General features: G+C 38.5%; 1 protein-coding gene across 1 annotated transcript in view; it reads right to left on the reverse strand.

Moving 5' to 3' along the window:
• Positions 1-2,796: 2,796 nt before the first annotated feature.
• The window catches only part of LOC114026367 (SLAM family member 5-like), a 109,173-nt gene continuing 88,233 nt past the window's right edge, over positions 2,797-23,736 (reverse strand). The window contains exons 11-16 of the mRNA XM_027840052.1: positions 21,552-21,827; positions 19,814-19,906; positions 19,314-19,373; positions 8,083-8,309; positions 7,310-7,381; positions 2,797-3,313 (exon numbers count right to left, since the gene is read on the reverse strand). Of these exons, the coding sequence (XP_027695853.1) occupies positions 19,369-19,373; positions 19,814-19,906; positions 21,552-21,827 (374 nt within the window). The 3' untranslated portion in view covers positions 2,797-3,313; positions 7,310-7,381; positions 8,083-8,309; positions 19,314-19,368. The remainder of the gene's footprint in view (positions 3,314-7,309; positions 7,382-8,082; positions 8,310-19,313; positions 19,374-19,813; positions 19,907-21,551; positions 21,828-23,736) is intronic.

Genomic DNA, 23,736 nt, shown 5'->3' on the forward strand with positions numbered 1-23,736 from the left:
AAGTGTTAGCAAGTAGGCCGGTATTGCTGGACCACTGAATGCATGAAAGGAAGTATAGTATGACAAGACTGGAAAGGAAGGAAGAAACCAGCATGTGAAGACCCTTAAAAATTCCCCAAAGAGGATTTTATATTTGATCCTGGAGGTAATAGGAAGCCATTGAAGTTGATTAGATATGGAGGTGGCATGGTTAGACTTATATTTGGTGGTGGTGCCTTCAATAGCGATAGGGAAGGGGCAGCTAGGTGGCACAGTGGAGAGAGCACTAGCCCTGGAGTCAAGAGGACCTGAGTTCAAATTCAGTCTCAGACATTTATTAGCTGGGTGACCCTGGACAAGTCACTTAACCCCGATTGCCTCCAAAAAATAGTAATAGGGAAGTTGAAGGTTTGAGGAAAAGATAATGTTCTCTCTAGGATATGTTGAGCTTGTGACACCTATGAGATAACTAATTTGAAATGTCCAATAGATAGTTGGAGACACTGGACTGGAGTTTGGAGGAGAGACCAATTTGCTATTTCCCCTGCTCCCAATATAATTAACTCTACTACACCCATACAGGTTGTTCTTATAAAAATTATGATAGCTGTTATTTATATAGATTTTTCAGTTTATAAAGCATTTTGCATTATCTCATTTGAGCCTTACAATAACCATCTAAGGTAGATTGTACAAGTATTATTATTTCCATCTTAAAGATGAGGAAACTGGGATCCAGAGAGGTTAATTTACTTATCTAAAGTCACACAGCTGCTAAGTTCATAGATCAAAAGTCACTGATTTAGATTGGAAAAGGAATTTAAAGTTTATCTGGTGTAACTTCCTTTGTTTTGCAAATGATATACGAAGTCCAATGAGATTAGAGAAATTGTCCAAGTTCTTGTAGATAGTAAGTAGCAGCTATTGAATTTGAAACTCATTTGTCCCCAAATCCAGTGGGATTTGAACCCAAGTCTCCTCTGACTCCAAATCTACAATATGCAGTAGGAAGGGGGAAACGTATTCAATTAATGAGTCCTCTTCTCTATTTGCAAAAATGTCTTTAAAATTGCGGAAATAGCCTATGTGTATATGTGTGTGTGTGTAGTGTGTACTTCAAAGCAATGAATAAGATTGATGGGTCAGTTTCATGCTAAAGCATTTTTCTTTTTCTTTTTTAAAAAAACATTTTATTTGTCTTAATTACATTTAAAGTTTTTTAATATTTGACTTAAAAATTTTTGAGTTCCAAATTCTGTCCTCTGCTCCCTTCTCATTGAGAAGGTAAGTGATTTGACATAGGTTACACATATGCAGTCACGCAAAACACTTCCATTTAGTCATGTTGTGAAAGAAAATGCAGACCAAAAAAAAAAAAAACCCAAACAAAAAATAAGAAAAATAAAGAAAGTTATAAAAAAGTATGCTTTGATCTGCATTCAGATTCCAATAAATTCTTTCTCTGGAGGTGGATAGCATTTTTCATCATTAGTCCTTTGGAATTGTCTTAGATCATTGTATTGTTGAGAATAGCTGTCATTCATCGTAAATCATCATACAGTATCGCTATTACTATGTACAGTGTTCTCCTGGTTCTGCTAACTTCACTTTGCATCAGTTCACGTAAGTCTTTCCGGGTTTGCTCAAACATTTTTCTAATGCAGTCAAGGTCTTGCATTTGTTCATACATAGATGAAAAACTATTCTACCTTCAAACTATGTCACCCAGTCAGAAGGGGAACCAGGCAATAGGGAGTTTAGATGGCTCAATGCCAAGTTATCAATACTTCTGGGAAAACAAAAACATATGGCATAGTGATGCTGGGTCAACAGCATCTTTTTTTGCTTAACACATCAGCTTAGAATCTGTTTTCAATTTTCTTGAGTTTCAGTTTACTTAGACTTTTCATGATAGGTTAATAGAATTTAGAGCTCAAAGGAAGCTTAGAGATTACTTAGTCCAAATTCCTCATTTTACAGATAAGCAAACCAAGGGCCAAGAAAGTTACATGTAACAACTGTTTAATGGATCCCTGCAAGAAAATGGTCTGTGCTGAGTATCTCTTTAAGTAAACTGGATTTTACAGTTTTGCTTCATCTTGCTAGCCAAGAGGTTCCCTGTGAAGCAAATGGGGAATAGAGATTCTGGCCTGGGACTGAGGTGGTTATGCAGAGTAGACCTGGGGAAACAGAGCATGTCAGATTAATAGGAATTAGCGTCAGCAGTTTCTGAGATACAGTTTCTCTTGCCAGGCCATGGGAAAAGGAAGGCAGGGGAAAGGACATAGTCATAGGTGAACAGACTGCTCTGATTGATGGTAGTAGATCAAAATTGAATTATTCTTATTCCTCTCCTACTAAAAGGAATGGAATCTTTCTTTATTTTGCTACAAATTATGTTTTACTGAACTAGTTTTACTTCTCATAAACATCTGTGATTGATCTAGATGTGTATTTCCTGGGATCCAATGGTTCACGGCATGAGTGTGCAATGGACAGCTCTGACTGGGATGCAGGAAAAGATAGATATCAGTCAGTCAGTTAACAAGAAAAACTTTATTAAGGGCTTACTATGTGCCAGGCATTATGCTAGTTTAGGGATACAAAGAAAAAAAACAGGGGCTCACATTCTAATGGGAGAGACAACACGCAAATAAGTATATACAAACAAGATATGTCTCTCTCTATAAACATACTTATAAACACATAGATAAATCTATATCTATATCTATCTATGTGTATATGTACATCTATCTATATATCTACATCTATATCTATCTATCTATCTATATATATATATATATATAGAGAGAGAGAGAGAGAGAGAGAGAGAGTAATTTATAGTTTATTTCAGAAGAACAGGATATGGAGTGTTGGGAAAGGCCTATTGCAGAAAGTAGAATCAGAATTGTCTTAAGAAAGACAGAAAACCAGAAGGTAGAGGTAAGAAGAGATTCCAGGCCTGGGGACCATCCTACTGTGGAGATAAAATTCCCAATCCCAGCCTGTCATTACAGAAAATTGTAAGGGATCAATCAAGAAGAACCTGAGTCTCTCTGTCTACCCTTCAGACCAGTATCTTGGTCCAGATGCAGTTTGCTCTGGGAACAAAAGTGAGGGAACTCAGAATATGTGTAGAGTAATGCAGGGAAATCCCAGGATCTTCCCATGTGCAGGGATATTCATCCTTAAATCATCCATGTGCCAATAAGGCCCTGCTTCCTCTTTGTTATCCACAGTCAGAAGATGGGGTAGGCAGTGACTGTCCTATTGAGGTGAAATTTTCATAGAGAGAAGCCTCTGGAGACTCAATGTCACTTTTCAGTGATCCCACCTATTTGGAAGGTTTTACACAAAGACTTTACTTTTTTATTTTTATTTTTTAATAGTATTTTATTTTATTTATTTTGGTGAGGTAATCAGGGTTAAGTGACTTGCCCAGGGTCACACAGCTAGTAAGTGTCAAGTGTCTGAGGCTGTATTTGAATTCAGGTCTTCCTGATTCCCAGGCCAGAGCTCTATCGACTGCACCATCTAACTGCCCTTTAGTATTTTATTTTTTCCAACTACATGTAAAGATAGTTTTCAACATTCATTTTTTAAACAAGGTTTTGAGTTCCAAATTTTTCTTCCTCCTTTCCCTCCCATCACCTTTCTCCAAGATGGCAAGCAATCTGATATAAGTTATACATTACACAAAGATGTTTAACATAAATGGAGTTTCAAAAAGTAATGCACCATGCTATAGTGGGACTTTAAAAACAAAGACAGTCATCTGATTTATGGTAAATACACGATAAAAGGGAAACCGAGAATTGGACACACAGAGGCATGCAAAACTACGCAAGAGAAAGGGCATATAAAATCAGCTTGCACTATGAGTTTGTGGTTGCCTAGATCCAGGGGCAGCACAGAGTGAAGTCAGAAAGATCTGAGAGAACCTCTCATGACCACTAGATTCCAGGTTTTGTTTGGTTACCAGCCAGGAAGTAAATTTTATTTCTGTAAGAATTGGTGTGGTGATCACCAATGAAGAAATAGTTCACTTTCTAGTTGTATAACTTTGATATTGTGGGGATGCTTGATAATTCTTTACTGCAAATGGCCTTTGGGCTGGGCTGTTCTCTTGCCATAAATGAACTATGTACTTTGATTTAATAGGAGTGGGTGCAGTTGATTGTGGGGAGAGATTTCAGAATTTTCCTGGAATAACTGGGCTCAATCACTTGGGAATTTTAATGTCGTACCATTTATTTTTAATTTCATTCAACGAAAATGCTCTAATCCGTAATATGAATGGATGAATCTCATTAAGTCCTATGAAGTGGATCTAATTCTAACAAAAAGATTAGAATCTGGGAAGGGAGTACAAACCAAGTAAGTTATGATAATCTTCAATTTTTGCTCTCTAGATTAAAGAAGATGAGGTAGAACCTGGGTTGAATTTTAAAGGAACTAGGAAGATCACTTCTTCTGATCATCAGATTTCAAGTTGTGTTTGGTGGCTAGCCAGGAAGTAAATTCTATTTCTGTAATAGCTGGTGTGGAGATTGTCATCTGCCTTGAAGAAATTGCTTCTTTTCTACTTTTATAACTGATATTGAAGTGATACTTGATTACTCCCCACTGCAAATGGCCTTTGGGCTGGGTTGTTCTCTTGGCATAAGTGACTTAAGTACTTAGATTTTAATTGGGGGAAGGGTTGCAGTTAATTAGGGGCAGAGAAGGGAGTGGAGACTTCAGAACTTTCTGGAGTGACATGGCTCATCATTTGGGAGTTTTAATGTTGTACCATTTACCTTTAATTCCATTCAGTAAAAGTGCTCTAATCTATAATATGAATGGATGAATCTTTTTATGTTCTGTGAAGTGAAGAAAGAGATTACAATCTGGGAATGGGAATGCTTCACAGAAGAGAAAAGACTTCTCTTGGGAATGGAGCACAAATCAAAAAGATTATGATAACTTCATTTTTTTGCTCCCTAGTCTAAAGGAGATGAGATAGAACCTGGGTTGATTTCTAAAGGCAGTAGAAAGTTGGGAGCTAAGGGCAACTCAGACTGGTTTGTTGTTTCTAGTTAAGTACCAGCATGTGTTAGTGAGTGAATAGTCACCATCTGGTAACTTAAGTAGAGTTCTGGATTCAAGGTCCAAGTTAAGATGGGTTCTGCCTCTCCATTATCTTTGTACAAGTGTGGGGTAGAAGATCACTAAGATGCAAGTCCAGAGAGGTTAAGTGACTTGTTCAAGGTCTCATGCATTGAGAGCCTGGATCTGAAGTCAGGTCTTTGCATTCTCAATTCAGCAAGCTTTCCATCAAATCATAAGAAAGAAAGGCTCTTAGAGGGTGAAATGGAAACAAAGGTCAGAGGGTAATAGTGACCAGGAAAGGGCTAGGGCTGAGTAGAGAAGCTCATAGGTGGGAGATTTGGCTGATGCCATCAACTGATACTGGGACTGAGGGTGCAGCAGGGAGAAGAAATTACTCTGCTTTGGAGAAGGACATGATGGCTATGGGAGCCTGGGGAGTGGGGTTGGCAACATAGAGCTGCATAAGGGAAGAGGCCAGTCATGTAGCTGGTACTGGAAGGGGATAGGAGATGGGAAGCAGTGTTCCTCCTCTTCCCTTGAAAAGGAATCCTGACCCCTGACAGGTCAACATCAGGATCCAGTTCTGTTTGCCCTGTTTTGGTTCCTACTTTGCTTCTTGGTTTTCTAAGTTTCTTCCTTTATCCAAATGCTTTCCCTGTTTCAAAGCCTCAGACAAGTCTTTTCTCTTCTGTGGAGCATTTTCTGGTTGCTTGATAATGTGAAAAGAACACCAAAGTATGGAAAGAAAAAAAGATGTTTATTCAAATCCAGGCTCCACTATTAGCTTGTAGTATAATTGGGCAAATCTCTGTCACTTTCAAGTCCAAAATGAAAAGGTTGAATTAGGTGATTTCTAAGGTGCCTTCCAGCTCTGACAAACCCATAATTCTCTCTCTTTCCTTGTAGTCCCTTCGGTGCTAACATTCTAGATTAATCCATATTGCTCTGTTTCCTATAGTACTTGGACCCTCCATCACACTTTAATACTTTGTGACAGCCTGTCATGAATTGTCTTCTAATTTCATGTGCCCAACTCTTTTCTCCATAGTAAGATTGTAAATTCTTCTTGAGCAGGGATAGTATCTTATCCTCACCTTGCTTCTATCTTGTACCTCAGGGACATAGCCATAGGGAAGGGGGTTAATGCAATAAACAGGAGAAGATTAAAAACCTGGAGAAGCTTTCTTCTCCTGTCTGAACATATAACTGAGGTCAGGGAGAGGGGGAGGCAATCTTGGGGAAATAGAAAATGGGGGATCCAGGGAGGCCCTAGGAAAACAGGAGCAAAGTGAACAAATAGCTGGTTTGAGGTCAGGTTGAAGCTAGTGAGATAATTAAAGGGGTATTCCTCACATCTCTATTTAGGATTATTTACTTGGATTGTTCTTTGGAGGGAAGGTGGTATAAAAGCAGCGCTGGACATTGAAATTTGATAGAAGATGAAACTCCTCTTATATGTAATCCTTCACTGAAGTCTCTCTTAAACCTATATCACAGTTATGCTAGAGCTAAGATTTATTATCAGTGTCCAAATTAGTCAGCTAATTAATTTGGATATCAACAGTGTTTATTGGCTAATGTGCTGTATCTGTTTGATAAATCAGTATCCCAATGGGTTAGGATTAGGACTAGAATTAGATTTAGGCACAGATCTTTTTGACACAGAGGTTTAATCCTTAGCGGAGGCGTGCTAGAGCCAACTCTAATGAGTTTGTGAGAGCCTAATTGTTCAGTTTTGATTATGAGCACTTACAGATCAGAAATCATCAATCACTACAAATAAGGGCTTGATTTATTGTTTTGCTGATTGTCTAGACTCAAGATGGTGTTAATAATGTAGATTAAATTTATGTTTTTTCTGCCTTGCTGTCAAACATTTACCAGTACACCCTGGTCTTTGGCCTCCTTTCCTAAATTTTGTGAGAATAACAGATAATTCTGTCAATTTTTATCTTTAGCAATACCAGATATCAAGTAGGACTGTCCTTCTAGGGTACATTGGTCACTGTAGGGAAGCCTTGAAAAGTCTGAAATCAGGGGCAGCTAGGTGGGGCAGTGAAGAGAATCAGCCCTGGAGTCAGGAGGACCTGAGTTCAAATTTGGCCTCAGACCAATCACTTGACACTTACTAGCTGTGTGACCCTGGGCAAGTCACTTAACCCCAACTGCCTAAAAATAAAAATAAATAAAAAGTCTGAAATCTCCAGTTAGTAAGACCTGAAGATATAAAATTTCTCACCTTTTGGGGTTTCTTCATGATGCAGTAAATTGTATCTGGACTCTTGCACTTCTGAGGATTTGGGATCTCTCCCTATAAAATACCAACATCTAGCTTAGTTGCAGCTACCAAAACAGAGACCCAACACTGTCTCCTTATGTCAATGCACCAGGTATGAATCTGTCCACCAGGTTTGTAGATAGTTCCTGGGAGCTTCCTCATTGTTCCCACTAGAACTGTGAATGTATGCCCACAGAGGTATGGTTGTCCACAGGCTTCTAAATGACATTCTGACTTCTTGGAGAAGGGAAGATACTCAATCTCATCTCTCAACATTTGTACAGGCTGTTCCCCATGACTGTTAGGTACTTCCTAATTGAATCACTAGTTAGCCTCCTTCCAAGTTCAGCTCAAGGATCACTTCTTCCAGGAAGCTTATCCTGACCTCCCCAGCTGCCAATGCCAGCTCCCCCTACCAAGAAGCTACCTTGTATTTACTTTTCACATATTTTGTATTTATTTAAATGTGTACATAATATTTCCCCTAAAAGAATGCAAGCTCCTTGAGGGCAAAGATTATTTTGTTTTTTATCTTTGTATCTTCAGTACCCAGACAATGCCTGGTAGATAGAAGGGGCTTAATAAAAGTTGTTGATTGAATGATTGATTGAGCCCAAAAGGAACCCCAAGCCTCTCTGATCGTTGCCCATTCTACTCTATTGTGGGCCAGTATGAATAGTGATACAAGCTAAGAGACAGATCCTGGGAGTGGGAGAAAGATGATAATGACTCACCTGGTTGATTTGGACACAGAATATTTCTTCTGGAGTGACAGGGTCATATATTTCTTCCTCATCACAGACAGAGTCATACACATCACCATCATCTCTGATAGGGTCATGTTTCACAGTACTTTCACAAATAGGCTTGTGTACCATGTTGCCTTCTGAGGTTGTATCACTGTCCAGGCTACCTTCTCTCCTGGAACTCCCTTCAAGGACAAGTTCCAACTTCTTGTACTCTTTAATGACCATGGAAGTAAGGAAGGAAACAAGCATTTAAGTGCCTACCTACTACATGCAAGGTCAGGCAGCTAGGTGGCCCAGTGGACAGAGTGCCAGGCCTGAAGTCAGGAAGACATCTTCCTGCGTTCAATCTGACCTCAGACACTTGCTAGCTGTGTGACCCTGGGTAAGTCATTTAACCTTGCTTGCCTCAGTTCCTCATCCATAAAATAATCTGGAGAAGGAAATAGAAAACTGCTCCGGTATTTCTGGCAAGAAAACTCCAAATGGGGTCACAAAGAATCAAACATGACTGAAGCAATTGAACAACAACAATGTGCCAGGCGTTATGCTAAGAGTTTTACAAATATTATCTCAGTTGGTCCATAACTGTGGGAGGTAGGTGTTCTTATTAGTCCTAATTTACAGTTGAAGAAACTGAGGTTGTGACTTTGCCAGGATCACATATCTAATAAGTGCCTGAGGCCAGATTTGAACTCATTATCTCCCTGACTCCAGGCCCACTGCTCTATCTATTGCACTGGCTGGCATCCCCATTGTGAATACATTCTGTTCTTCGGCAGTTTCTGTGACAAACTGCCTGAGCTCAGAAAAGTATTTATTTTATATCCTCTTTCCCTCTGTGCTGTAAATGCCCAAGCTAGCTCTTTCCTCAGCTGAAGACTGGAGAGCTGGAGGAAAGTTTTGGCCTTGGTTAGGCTAGGGCCAGCATCTTTCCTTTTAGGTATTTCATTCAGGCATGAATACATGCTTTCTTTCATTTAGCAAACATTGATAGAGCATATATAATGTTTTTTCATATTTTATTAATTTATTTTTAGTTTTCAACAATCACTTCCATATGCTTTTGGGTTTTAAGTTTTTCTCCACCTCCCTCCCCAAGACAGCATGCAATCTGCTATAGGCTCCACATATATATTCCTATTAAACATATTTTCACATTAATCATGTTGTAAGGAAGAATCAGAACCGATAGGAGGAACCACAGAAAAGAGGAAACAAAACAAAACAGAAGGAAAAAAAAGAGCAAATAATATACTTCGATCTGCATTCAAACTCCATAGTTCTTTCTCTGGAGGTGGATAGCATTTTCCATTCTGAGACTTTTGGAGATCTTTACATTGCTGAGAAGGGCTAAGCCTATCAAAATTAGTCGACCTACAACGTGGCTGTTACTGTGTATAATGTTTTCCTGGTTCTGCTCACTTCACTCAGCATCAGACCATACAAGTCTTTCCAGGTTTTTCTGACATTATCTTGTTCGTCATTTCTTATAGCACAATAATATTTCATTACATTCATATAACACAGTTTGTTCAGTCATTCCCCAATTGATGTAAATCCCTTCAATTTCCAATTCTTTGCCATCACAGAAAGAGCTGTTATAAATATTTTAGTACATGTGGGTCCTTTTCCCCTTTTTTATGGTCTCTTTGGGATACAGACCTAGAAGAAGCCCATATAATGTTAAAGACACTGTGTTGGACTGATGAGGGAGATACAAAGATAGATAAAATTTGGCCTCTCCAGGAACTTAAAGTGTAGTAGAGGTTAAGACATGCATATATTTCAACACTCAGGAATCCATAATTTCATCATATATAGCTATGTAACAAGCTATGATACAAAACAGGATATGAGAAATGCCCTATAAGAGGTACAAAGTGACATAAAAGTTCCACAGACATTGAGAAAAACAAAAGGTCAAGTGTATCAAGGGAATCAATGAAAAAGAAATGTGAAAGGTGACCTAGCAGTACCAGATTTCAAACTATAATACAAAGTGGTAATCATCAAAACAATCTTGTACTGGCTAGGAAATAGAGTGATAGATCAGTGAAATAAATTAGGTACACAATACACAGTAGTAAATGATCATGGTAATCTAGTGTTTGATAAACTCCAAGATCCAAGTTTTGGGGGCAAGAACTCACTATGTAACAAAAATTGCTGGGAAAATTGAAGAGCAGTTTGGCAGAAACTAGACATAGACCAACATTTCATACCATGTACCAAAATAAGATCAAAATGGGTAAATTATTTAGACATGAAGGATGATATGATAAATAAATTAAGGGACCCAGGAAGAACATACCTGCCAGATTTTTGGATAAAGGAAGAGTTTATAACCATACAAGAGGTGGAAAGGATCATGAGAAATAAAACAGATAATTTTGATTACATGAAGTGAAAAAGATTTTGCACAAACAAAACCAATGCAAAAATTAGAAGAAAAGCAGGAAACTTGGGGGAAAATTTTTACCTTAAGTTTTTCTGATACAGGCTTCATTTCTTAAATATATAGGGAACTGGGTCAAATTTATAAAAATAAGAGCCATTCCTCAATTGATAAATGGTCAAAGGATATTTCCCAGTTTTTAGAAGAAATCAGAGCTATCAATAGACACATGGAAAAATACTTCAAATCACTATTGATTGGAGAAATGCAAATTAAAACAACTCTGAGGTAACATTTTTGTTCATTGTTTGTCCTTTGTTCTTGAAGAGAACCACAACATCAGGAAGGTGATGTCCTTGCAAGTGACCTGGATTTAAGTGAGGGACAACTGTGCAAAGTCATCAGCCTCACTCTCTCCTCCTGAGCCTTCTGAATTCAGTGGCAAGATATAGATCAAGATGACTGGAGATGGTCCAGCACCACCTTATACCTATCAGATTGGCTAACATGATATAAAAGGGAAATGATAAATACTGTAAGCGATGTGGAAAAATAAGTACATTAATGCACTGTTGGTGGAGTTGTGAACTGGTCCAACCATTCTGGAGATATAACCAAAGGGCTATCAACCTTACATATCCTTTGACCCCACAATACCACTACAAGGTCTATAGAAATCAAATAAAAGGACCTATATGTATATCATGGTGGCAAAGAAGTGGAAATTGAAGGGATGCCCATCAATTGGGGAATAGTTGAACAAGTTGTGATTAGTTAGCTACTCTGATCAAAATAATGAGTCAAGACAATTCTAAAAGACCCATGCTGAAAAATGCCATCTACTTCCAAAGAGAGAGAGAATCAATGAACTCTAAGTGTATATTGAAGCATATTTGTTCCACTTTCTTTATGTTTCTTGCCTTTTTTTTGCAACATGGCTACTACATCTCAGAATGTACGGAAATATGTTTTACATGACTTCACTTGTACAAGTGATATCATATTGCTTGCCTTCTCATTGGGTGGAAGAAGAGCTGGAGAGAGGGAGAGAATTTGGAACTAAAAATTTTAAAAAGTGAATGTTAAATACAAATAAAATTTTTAAAAGAAAGCTCCACAGAGAAGAGGTTGCTTGTGGCTAGGAGGAGGTGGGAAGTATAAGGCTTCAGGGAAGGTTTCATGGAGAAGGTAATTTTCAGGCTTTCAGCTATAGGATGAGGAGGATTCCAAAGGTAGAAAAGGAGGGAAAAGCATTCTGGATATTGTTAAGTGCATGAGTATAAGGTGAAATGTATGGGATATGTTTAGGAAACCATGAGGCAACTGTTTTGTTTAGAGCAAAGATGAGGATAGGAGAGCAGTTGATTAAACAGGTAAGTACGAGATAGATGGGAGAGGGCATTGAATGCCAAACTAAGGAATTTGGACTTTATTTGGTAGGAAAAAGGCTCATAATTAATAATAATAAGGATAGGAATTGGATTTGTAATTATATTGCTATGTGGAATTCTCAGGTGAGAAAACCCTCTCTGCCAATGCAGATGGGCACCTTCTCTGCAACATATAAAAAGCATTAGAGTTAACTAGAGTATTGAGAGATTAAGTGACTTTCCCAGAGTCACACAGTCAGTTACATATCAGAGATGGGACTTGAATCCAAATCTTCTTGGTTTTGAGGCTAGCTCTCTATCTTAATAAGCTGTCTCTTAACAGCAGCATCATCAGCAAAATAGTTCTCATTTATGAAGTCTTTGTGATTTACAAAAAGTCCATAGAGGGTGTTTAAATAAGGTACTGAATTGAGCTGATTTTTGCTTTAGGAAGATTACTCTGAGCAGAGCAAGACTGGAAGTGGGGAAGCTAGTTGGGAGAGTATTGCAATAGTCCAAAGGAGGTAGTGAGATATCTGCAAGAACTGAAAAGAAGCAATGCATAAAAGAGATATGAAGGAAGTAGAATCAACAGTACTTATGACTTATTGGGTGCAGGCTACAAGGGAGAGGGAGGAGTCAAAGATGACCCTCAGATTTTAAGCCTGGGAGGATGATGATTCTGTTAACACTATCAGGGAAGTGAGAAGGAAGAGCTGGTTTTGGGGGAAATAAAATGATTTTGGTTTTGGAGGATATCGTTCTCCCCCCACCCCCTGCTTTTGATGTGGATATTCAGACTTCTAGAGTACCATCTCCTCTAGGGACTATCTCTCTTCTATTTATGGATATCAGTGACATCCTGTTAAGCTTAAGGACTTCTGATGAGGATCTCAATCTAAACTAGAGTGCTGGGAGGCAAGTGGGGACAGCCTTATTCTTTCCACTGTGTTCCCATTCTCTCTGAATAACTCCAGGATATAGGATTCCTTGTCATAGGCTGACATCATTGACTTCTGTTGCTTTGAAGTTGTCCAGCAATTTCTGAGTCTTACACCAGAGGAGCTTACTTTATCCTGTGGGTTCTTAACTTTTTGGTGAAGTGTGGTGAAACTTATTGATCCCTCCTCAGACTGATGTTTTTAAATGTATAAAAAAACACATAAGATTGCAAAAGAAACCAATTACATTGAAATGAAAATGTAATGTTCCTAGTTCATGAACCCATTGAAACTTATTCATAGACCTCTTGAGAGTCCATGGACCCTAGGTTAAGAACACCTACTTTACAGGGCCAAGTGAATAGCACCTCACCCCATTCTTCCTCTACCTACCTATTGGTTTCCTTTTTGAAGAGGGGACCATCTGGGGACAAAATTTGGCCTGAGTTGGAAAAACCTGAAGATTCCTAGGATACCAGTTTACTCAGTGATACCACATATAGTGGGATTTTGAGCTAGATGAGAAAGAGCTTATGTCTGTCAACTGATCTCTCCCATCATCTCAAGGTGTTTGCCCAATCAATCCACTGTCTTATCTTCAGTTGATTCTTATCTATTAATATTGCCTGTTGACATACAGAAAACAACAAAAATATAACTTGCCTCCCCTTTCCTAAAAAAAAAACTAAGAACCCTTCATTTGAACCTGACATTTCTTCTAATTATTATTCTATATCTTTCTACCTTTTTCTCAGAAAGAACTGTCTACACTTTCTGCCTCTATTTCTTCATAAACCATTTACTTTTTTTTTTCATTCTTCTGCAATTTGGCCTCTAATTCCAATACTATAATGAAACTATGCTCTCTAAGATTTCCAAAGATCTCCTAATTGCTAAATCTGGTGGCCTTTTGTCAGTCCTCATCTTCCTTCACCCCTCTCTAGCACTGGACACTGTTGATCACTTCTTCCCCTTGAATTATCTCCTACACTGGTTTCTTTGTTGCTGACCTTTCCTAATTCTTTTCCTACCTGTCTGACTGACCCTTTCTCAGTCTGCTTTGTTGGTACACCTTCTACTCCTTAAGTGTGGGGTCACCACATAGTTCTGTCCTGGGTCCTCTTCTCTTTTTTGTTCTTTCTAGGTGATCTTATCTGTTTGTAACATTTCAAAGATCATCTCAATGCACATGACCCCCAAATCTGTATATCTAGTCCTAACCTCTTTCCTAAACTTCAGACTTTTCTCCACTGCCAAATGACTTCTGGATATCTCCATTTGAATGTCAAATTAGCATTCAAATTCAACATGTCTAAAACAGAATTCATTATTCCCCACCCTAAACCTGTCCCCAGTCCAAACTTCTCTTTTTTTCTTGAATACTATCATCTTCTCAGTTACCCAGATTATCAATTTTATAGTCAACCTTGACTCTTCCCACCTCCTCCTACTCCCCTCATCTCCAATCACTTGTGAAGTCTTGTTGATACTTTACCCATAATATCTCTCAACCCCACCCCTTGCCCCCACTGCCTTCTCTCTCTCATTGTCATGGTTTTTGTTATCTCTTGCTTGGACTATGGTAATAACTTCCTAATTTGTCTTCTTGCCTCTACACTTTGCTCTCTCCAATTCATCCTCTATCAACTAGAATAATCTTAAGGCATGGGTCTGATTATGTCACTTCAGAAACCTTCAGAGAATCCTTGTTCCTCTAGAGATTAAAAACAAACAAACAAACAAACAAACCAAATTCTTCTATCAATGACTCTCCACAAGGTGATTCAGAACTAGGAGTCAGTGTTTCGGATAGAAAACACTAACTGAAATCAGGATTCCCAGGTTCATGTGGGTGGTAGTGTGAGACTACAGGCAAATCATTTGACTGCATACTTGTTATGAGGAATTTGTTTTTCTTTTCTTTTTCTTTTTTCAATGGGGCAAGGCAATATGAAGGAGAGAAAATAGATCTCTGTTATTATTATTATTTATAAATAGAGAAGCATGGAGGCAGAGTGCCACAATATGTGAAATGTTGCATGCATTTTCAGATGAAGTCACTGTATGATTAGTTTCGCTCAATTACTTTATTTTGTTGCAAGAGAACTTTCAGAAAGTGAGAGTAGTCTGTAAATGTAATGTAAAATAAAGCACATCAATAAAACTTTAAGAATAAAGTGAGGGGAGTTCAATTAGATCACTTCATAGTTGCCTTTAGCTTCTAGATTTGTGATTCTGCATTTCCTTATATCAGATTACTGAAAGAAATTATTTTACTATTATATTAAAAACAAATTATTAAATTAGGACCCAGCAGCAGCAATAGAAAGAGAAATTTCATTTAAAATAACTGTAGACAATATGAAATACTTGGGAGTCTACCTGCCAAGACAAACCCAGAAACTATATGAACACAATTACAAAACACTTTTCACACAAAGTTAGATCTAAATAATTGGGAAAATGTCAGTTACTCATGGGTAGGTCAAGATAATATAATAAAAATGACAGTTCTACCTAAATTAATTTACTTATTCAGTGCCATCCCAATCAAAGTACCAAAGAGTCATTGTATAGAGCTAGAAAAAATAATAACAAAATTCATCTGGAAGAACAAAATGTCAAAAATATCAAGGGAATTGATCAAAAGAAAGGCAAGGGAAGGTAGCCTAGTTGTACCAGATCTAAAATTGTATTATGAAGAAGCAAATATCAAAACTATTTGGTGCTGGTTAAGAAATAGAGTGGTGGTTGGGGCAGCTAGGTGATGCAGTGGATAGAGCACTGGCCCTGGAGTTAGGAGGACCTGAGTTCAAATCTGGCCCTCAGACACTTGACACTTGCTAGCTGTGTGACCCTGGGCAAGTCACTTAACCCCATTGCCTAGCCAAAAACAAACAAACAAAACAAATAGAGTGGTGGATCAGTGGAATAGGTTAGGTACACAAAACACAGTAGTCAATGACTATGGTAATCTACTATTTGATAAAGCCAAAGACTCCAACTTCCAGAATAAGAACTCACTATTTGACAAAAACTGCTGGGAAAACTGGAAAACAGTATGGCAAAAACTAAGCATAAACCAACTTCTCACACTATATACCAAGATAAGGTCAAAATGGGTACATGATTTAGACATAAAGGACGATAATGTAAGCAAATTAGGAGAGCAAAGGAATAGTTTACTTGTCAGATCTACAGACAAGGGAAGAATTTAAGACCAAACAAGAGATAGAGAACATTATGAAATGCAAAATGGATAAGTTTGATTACATTAAATTGAAAAGTTTTTGCACAAACAAAGCCAATGCAATCAAAATTAGAAGGGAAGCAGAAATCTGGGAAACAATTTTTTACAGTGTTTCTGATAAAGGCCTCATTTTGAAAATATATAGAGAATTGAATCAAATTTATAAGAATACATATAATTCCCCAATTGATAAATGGTCAAAGGATATGAACAAGCAGTTTTCAGATGAAAAAATTAAAGCTATCTATAGTCACATGAAGAATTGTTCTAAATTACTATTGATTAGAGAAATACAAATTAAAACAACTCTGAGGTACCACTTCACACCTATCAGATTGGCTAACATGACAAAAAAGGAAAATGAGAAATGTTGGAGAAAACATGGGAAAATTGGAACACTAGTGCATAGTTGTGGAGTTGTGAACAATTTGGAACTATGTCCAAAGAGCTATAAAAGTGCATACCCTTTGATCCAGCAATACCACTACTAGGTCTGCAACACAAAGTGATCATTAAAAAAAAGAGAAAAGGACCTATGTGTATAAAAGTATTTATAGAGGTTCTTTTTCTGTTGGAAAGAATTGGAAATTGAGGGGATGCCCATAAATTGGGAAATGGTTAAACAAGTTGTGGTATATGAATGTAATGGGATACTATTGCTCTATAAGAAATGATGGGGGCAATTGGGTGGTACCCTGGAGTCAGGAGGACCTGAGTTCAAATCTGACCTCAGACTAAACAATTGACACTTACTAGCTATGTGACCCTGGGCAAATCACTTAACTCCAATTGCCTAAAAATAAAAAAAGAAGAAGAAATAATGAGCAGGTAAATTTCAGAAAATCCTGGAAAGACTTACATGAACTGATGCTGACTGAAGTGAGCAGAACCAGGAGAACACTGCACATAGTAACAGCAACATTGTGTGATGACCAACTTTGATAGACTTAGCTCTTCTCAGTAATGCAATGATCTAAGACAATTTCAGAAGACTCATGATGGAAAATGCTATCCACATCCAGAGAAAGAACTATGGAGTCTGAATGCAGATTGAAACATACTATTTTCTCTCTTTTTTTCTTTCTTGTAGTTTTTCCCTTTTGTTCTGATTCTTCTTTCACACCATATCTAATGTGGAAATATATTTAATATGATTGAACATGTATAGCCTATATCAGATTGCATGCCATCTTGGGGCGGGGGAGTAGAGGGAGGGAGAAAAAAATATGGAACTCAAAATCTTATAAAAGTGAATGTTGAAAACTATCTTTACATGTAATTGGAAAAAATGAAATACTATTAAGTGGGGGAAAATTAAATTAAAAAAATAGGATCCAGGCTTTTCTCCTTTATTTCCTCATTTAAGGCCCAGCCTCCGTAAAAAGTTAGTCTCTGAAGGACATGAACATCCTCCTCAATCTTGGGTGGGACCCTACACAACTAGGAGACCTAACTTCCATTTAGAGTGTAAACAGAATCTAGTCTGGGCAAGTTCTTACCCTGGGGAAATGAGCCCCTGTCTTTGTACCCCTCCATTAGAGTTTAGGGTAACTCAACTCATGAAGGAGAAAACCAGCCAGAGTGATCTGGATGGAGATGAACTCTCCTGTCCAGATGGCTGGAGGCAGCCAAAACACATTCTCAGCAGGAGGAGCTGAAGACTCCTAGCCTGCCTCTTCATTAAATGTTCACCAGTCAGGGTTGATTTTCACTTGTCAGGGGCATTCCCTTTTACAAAGGCATTTAAGGCATTCAGTGTCTCTACGGGTTTGTCTTTGATTACCAAGAAAAACCACTGACCATCAATTTATTGATTGCCAGCTAGCCTAATTAATAAATTGATTATTAATTACCCAGAAACTCTGTCTCTCAGGTTTTTCATTCATCACATTACCATGCTTAATGTAGTCTCCATTCTAGCCAAACTGGATTATGTTCTATTTTGCTAAACTTAACATCCCCTCTCTGATCTCCATTTATTCTCTCAAGCTGTGCCCTATGTTTAGAATTCAACCCCTTCTCATTTCCACCTCTTGGGATCACTCCCTAACTTCTATGGTATACCAGAACCGGCTCAGATTGGCCCAGGAAAAGCCAATTGTTAAATTTTCAGTGTGAACAATCACACCTTGGAAATTCGCAAATGCTACAAATCACGGACTTGGTTTAGTTTTTAGTTGTCTTGACTTAATAAAGTGACGGAGAATACATTAGTAATTCAGATTAAACTTAAAAGTGTGCTGTGAAGGATGTTCTCCCAGCAATTATTAAACATTTGCCAGCCCATCTCAGCATCTTCCTTTAAGTCTTAGCTCCAGGGAGCTGTCCAGCAGTTTCCAAGTCCCACAACCAAGGAGCCTGCTTTATTTCTCTCAGGGGTTATTAATCACTTTCTGTGTGTCATGGACCCCTTTTGAAAGTCTGGCAAAGTCTATGGACCTGTCCTCAGATTAATATTTTTAAATGCATAAAATAAAACCTACATTATCACAAAGGAAACCAATTATATTGAAATAAAGATGCCATTGTTTTCCCATCCAAGTTCATGGACCCACCCAAATCTGTCTATGGATTTGATCTTTCCAATTATTTTTTCCCTCCCTCTTCAGATGATTTTGTAATTGCTTACATGTTATAGCTCTCCAGTGGAATGTAAATATCTTGAGATAAGAAACTGTTTATTTTCTGTTTTTAAATCCCTAACACTTAGCACAGTGAATTGTACATAATAAGAACTTGGTGAATATTTGTTGTTTTCCAATAAAGGGAATTGTGAGGGGCCAGTAGGTAGTCCTGTGAGGGGGCACTGTAGAGACCCTTCAGGGAATGGATATGCTCATCACAATTCTCCCCCATGTTATCATTCACATCTTATGTTGCCTAGCCATATCATAGACCTAAGATTCCAAATAACCTTTCCCTAGAAGATCCAACCTCCCTGGCAGCTAGGTTGTACAATAATAGATAGAGCCCTGAACTTGAAGGCAGGAAGATTTGAGTTCAAATCTAGACTCAGACATTTGCTACCTTTGTGATCCTAGGTAAGTCACTTAACCTCTGTTTGTCTTGGTTTCCTACTCCATAAAATGATGATGATAATAATATCACCTACCTCTAGGGTTGTTGTGAGGATTAAATGAGATATTATTTGTGCCTAACACATAGTAGGTGCTTAGTAAATGTTTGTTCCTCCTCTTCTACCTCCTGCAAACCTCTCCCTGGTGCAGCAACCACACGGCCCTTCCAATTAGTGTCATTACCTGATAACTTGTTAGGAGTCTGGCACTGGGTTTGGGTAGAGCAACAATCTAGGCACTAACCTGGTAAAAATAAAGTTGATATTTAACCAAAAGAATTATAAAGAGAGAGAGGTTTCCCCTTCACTCTTCAGAGTTTTCTAATAGTGAAGTAGACAAGAAAGGGATTATAAAAGGAGAGGGGGATATAGGGAGACATATAGGACCCAAGAAGAAGTAGAAGACCTGGTCTTCCCAGAACAGAGTAGCGATAAGAATACAGAGGTGGAGGATAGATCAGAATCTGGTACTGTGCTGAGGAAATTGCAAAGAACTGCAACTCTTTCCTCCATCCCTTTCCCCCCACCTCCCCAATCTAAGGCAAGGAGAAAGTGAAGAATGTGGGAGGGGAGAATAATTCTAAAGTGTTAAGTTACTTCATAGAGTAAAGAAAGATATTCCCCAATGAATAGGCACAGGATGGTAAAAGAGGAAATAAACATTTTATTAGCCTTTACACTTACCATGTCTCTTCTTTTTCCAAACATACCAACAGGGGACTGCCAGTCCAAGAAGCTCAAGGAGAGCTAACCAGGCTTTTCTGTTTTTCTTAGACTCTTGAAAAAGAAAAGTGAAATAAGTGGCTTTGAGGATGCTCAAGGCTGGCCACACAGTCAGAATATTTCAGTTTCCTGGGCTCTGGTGCCCTCTGCCAAACTCAAGAGTTTTGTTTTTGTTTTTTTTTTTAGGGTAGGGCTCCATCAGGACCTCTTTCTGACAATATCCACAGAATCCTTTCTCCTCTTCAATTTATAATCTATCCTCATCCCCACAGCTCCTGCTATAGGTCCTGCTCTCATGAGATGGATTGTACCTTGGCAATAGTCTAGTCCAAGGGTTCTTGATCCAGGATCCATGAACTTGCTTTAAAATATTTGATAATATTTGTAAGCAATGCAGTAGACCCCACATATATAGATAGGCTCCCATGTGGAGAAAAAGGTTGTTCCTGTATAACTCAAATGGAGGCAGAATAGACATCTCTACCTTCTTCTATATCCCTATCCCTTTCCAAGGGAGATTTTCATTACTGCCAGAAGGGGAAACTGGATTTTGGGGCTGGAGACCACCATTCTGCTCTCCTCAGAGAGAGGAAATACCAAACTAGAAGCATATCTATCTGCTCCCCTAAATATTGTCTAGGAGATATGATTTGGTTCCATCTAACTTTTGATCATTTTGCCATTTTGAGGGGAAGGGGGACCAGAAGCTCTATATCTAAATCTTGACCCCTTTCCCACCTAATACTAGTTCCACCTTGAACACACATCACAAATAGTAAAGAAACCCATTTATCCAAATCATAGCAGAATAGACATTAGGAAAGGTAAACATATGAGGATATATACCAGATAAAACAGAATAAAGGAGCTCTCCCATTGGGAATGAGGTAATTCAGTTCAACCAAGAATGTCCTTCATCTCACCCAAGGGAAAACTCTGAAGTCTCTAGAGTAGCAACCTAGAAATAGGACATGATGGAGACTGCCTGCTCTCTCATGTCTTCCCAGTTCAGCAACCTGAATTAGGGTTGGTCTCTTCCATCTTTTCTCTCCAAATTTAAGCTGACTCACTCAGAAAAAATCCCACTTGATGAGTCCCCAAAGGTAACTTGAAGGAGACTGTAGAAGACTGGAGCTCTTACCTCTTGCCAACTCTGAGCCACCCCTCATATAGGCAGGGCTTTCATCTCCACCAATAGAGTGTTCCATACCAATAAGTTTTGAGATGGGGGCTACATATTTCAATATAATTATTTTCTTTGTCTATTTCATTATTTTATGTGTTTTTATCTTCTGTATTTTGCTTTATACATTTAAAAACATTATTCTGAGAACAGGTTTTACCAAAGGGGTCTATGATGCACAAAAAGGTTAAGAATCCTAATTTAGTACAACTGCCTCATTTCACAGACCCAGAATGAATTGATTTAATCAAGATCATCCAAGTAGTAAGTAATAGTGCAGGAAATGAATCCAAGTCTTCTAACTTCTGGCCCAGCACTCTTTCTACTATAAAATACCATCTCTCCTACAATATTCATCCTTCCTCCCCGCTCCCTGTTTCCTGCTGCTCAGTGGACTCCTAACTAACTATCAGCCCCACTGCCCTAGCCCATGGGAACGTCTAAGAAAGCAAAGATGGTTGGGGGTGGAGGTGGGGGAGAGACCATAGCAGAACAAGGGGAGACGGGGACAATTACCTGGGTGGAGCTGCCAAGCTGGGAAGGAGTGAGAGCTGTTGCTGACTGGATTTCTGGCTGTACAGGTGTAGTTCACTTTATGGTACCCAGGTCTCAAAGAAACACTGAGGACAGACCCTTCATGGGACACAAGGACTCTTTCCCCTAGGGGTGTCCAACTGTATGTCACCTTGTCTCCATAACTGTCACCTTGCACTTGACAGGTCATTGTGATGGTAAAGGTTTGGTTTTCATTGGTCCTCGAGCTCATTGTACCTTTAACTTTCTTTAGTTGCTCTGTGTGAGGGGAAAAGACATAGGCTCATGAGGAGTGGTGAGCCAAATTCCCTGTTGATTTCTTTCCTGTCAATGTCAATGTATTAGAAACTCTTGCCCCAGATGTTTTGAAAATCCCTCCCCCTTTTTTTAGAAGTCTTTCCATGCTTCAGTTTGTTATGAAATCATAGAATTTTAGAGTTGGAAATGACCTCAGGGATTATCTAATTTAACCTGGACTTATTCAGGAATATTGCAACAAAAAAGCATAAAAATGATCATTCATTCTCCACTTGAGGACCTCTAGCACTGCTATTACTGCTGCTGCTGCTGTTATTGCTGCTGCTGCTGTTATTACTTATACCACCACCACCACCACCACCACCACTACTACTACTTATTATTATTATTATTATATCAATTTATAAGGTGTTAAAACTTCTGAGTACAGGTTTAAGCTAGTAGGTATCTGAGGTTGTATTTGAACTCATCTTCTTGATTCTGGGTCCATCACTCCAGGTCCCCTGTGCCACTTAGTTTCTTCTTAATAAATAACAAATAAAATGGATATTTCCATAAGCTATTAAAGGCTAAAACTGAACTCTGAGCTAAGACTTTTGGGATACCTCATATATAAGAGAACACAAAAGAGAATTAAATATGGAACTGTAGCTAAGAAGTACTATGGACAGAGTGCTGGACCTGGAGTCCAAAAAATATAAGTTCAAACCCAGATCCAAATATCTACTAGCTAACAAATTGTAGAATTGGCTGTCTTAGGAGACAGACAAAATTCTAGAGCTGGGAGGCATCTCAAAAGCAATCTCATCCAATGCCTTCATTTTAAAAAGAAAATATGTACACATATTTTTATAAGCATTTATAATTTGTTTCTTCTAGTCCTCCTTTCAAAATGAGCAAATAAAAATAAAGGAAATAAAATCCTCCATATAAATATGTGTGGTCCAAAAAAACAATTCCCAAATCAGTATATAAAGTGACTGGACTTTTCATTATATCATGCTGCTTTTTGGCCTCACACACAATAGAGCAACTGTTGGTTTTTTTTTTTTTTTAAGGAGAAAATAAACAGAGCAATAAGGCAAACTTCTCCTTTGAGAGGAAAGACCCTCTCAGTAAGATGTGATAAACACAACAAACAAATAAATGAAACTTAAAACCTAGTCAAGCTTCCCTTACTGGGGGAACCTGATTTTTTCAGCTCCCCTCCACAATCTGACTTTTTCTTTCATAAATTTTATAAAGCATTGAATTTCTTGGTAAATGATGTAAGATACTGATCTGTGTCCAATTTCTGTCAGACTGCTTTCCAGTTTTCCCAACAATTTTTTACCATATAATGGATTCTTATCCCCAAAATTTGAGTCTTTACACTCGTCAAATACAAGGTCAGATTTCAGGTCAGGAAAGGAGCTTAGAGATCCTCTAGCCACATTTTATTGTTGAGGAAGCTGAAGACCAGAGAGGACATAGGGCAGACTCGTTAGTGGCAGTGCTGGAATAGAATCCAGTCCTCCCAACACGTAGACAGTCTCTCTTTTCTTTACACCTTCAAATGAAAGGCAGTGTAAGTGCTGGATTTGAGGTTGGATGACCTTGGTCTCAATCTCAGCCTCACCACTCACTTACTGTGTGACCTCATGAAAATGCCTTAACTTTTCTGGGCCACAGTTTCCTCATTTGTAAAATGAGGAGGTTGAACTGGATGGTCCCTGAGATTTCTTCCAGCTCTAGATCTAAAATCCTTGCGATCTTAGCTACACACCCAAATCTTCCCTATCTCAGCCCATTCTGCCCTTCCCAAGTGCTGGGAAAGGAATAAAAAAGGAGGAATTAGTCAGAGCCTCTCACATTCACAATTCTTCCCCTCACAGCTAAGTAGGTTGCTGGGGTGGGGGTGGGAGGAGAC

Source organism: Vombatus ursinus, unplaced genomic scaffold (genome assembly GCF_900497805.2).
Source record: "Vombatus ursinus unplaced genomic scaffold, bare-nosed wombat genome assembly UNPS02014838.1, whole genome shotgun sequence".
NCBI classification, from domain to species: domain Eukaryota; kingdom Metazoa; phylum Chordata; class Mammalia; order Diprotodontia; family Vombatidae; genus Vombatus; species Vombatus ursinus.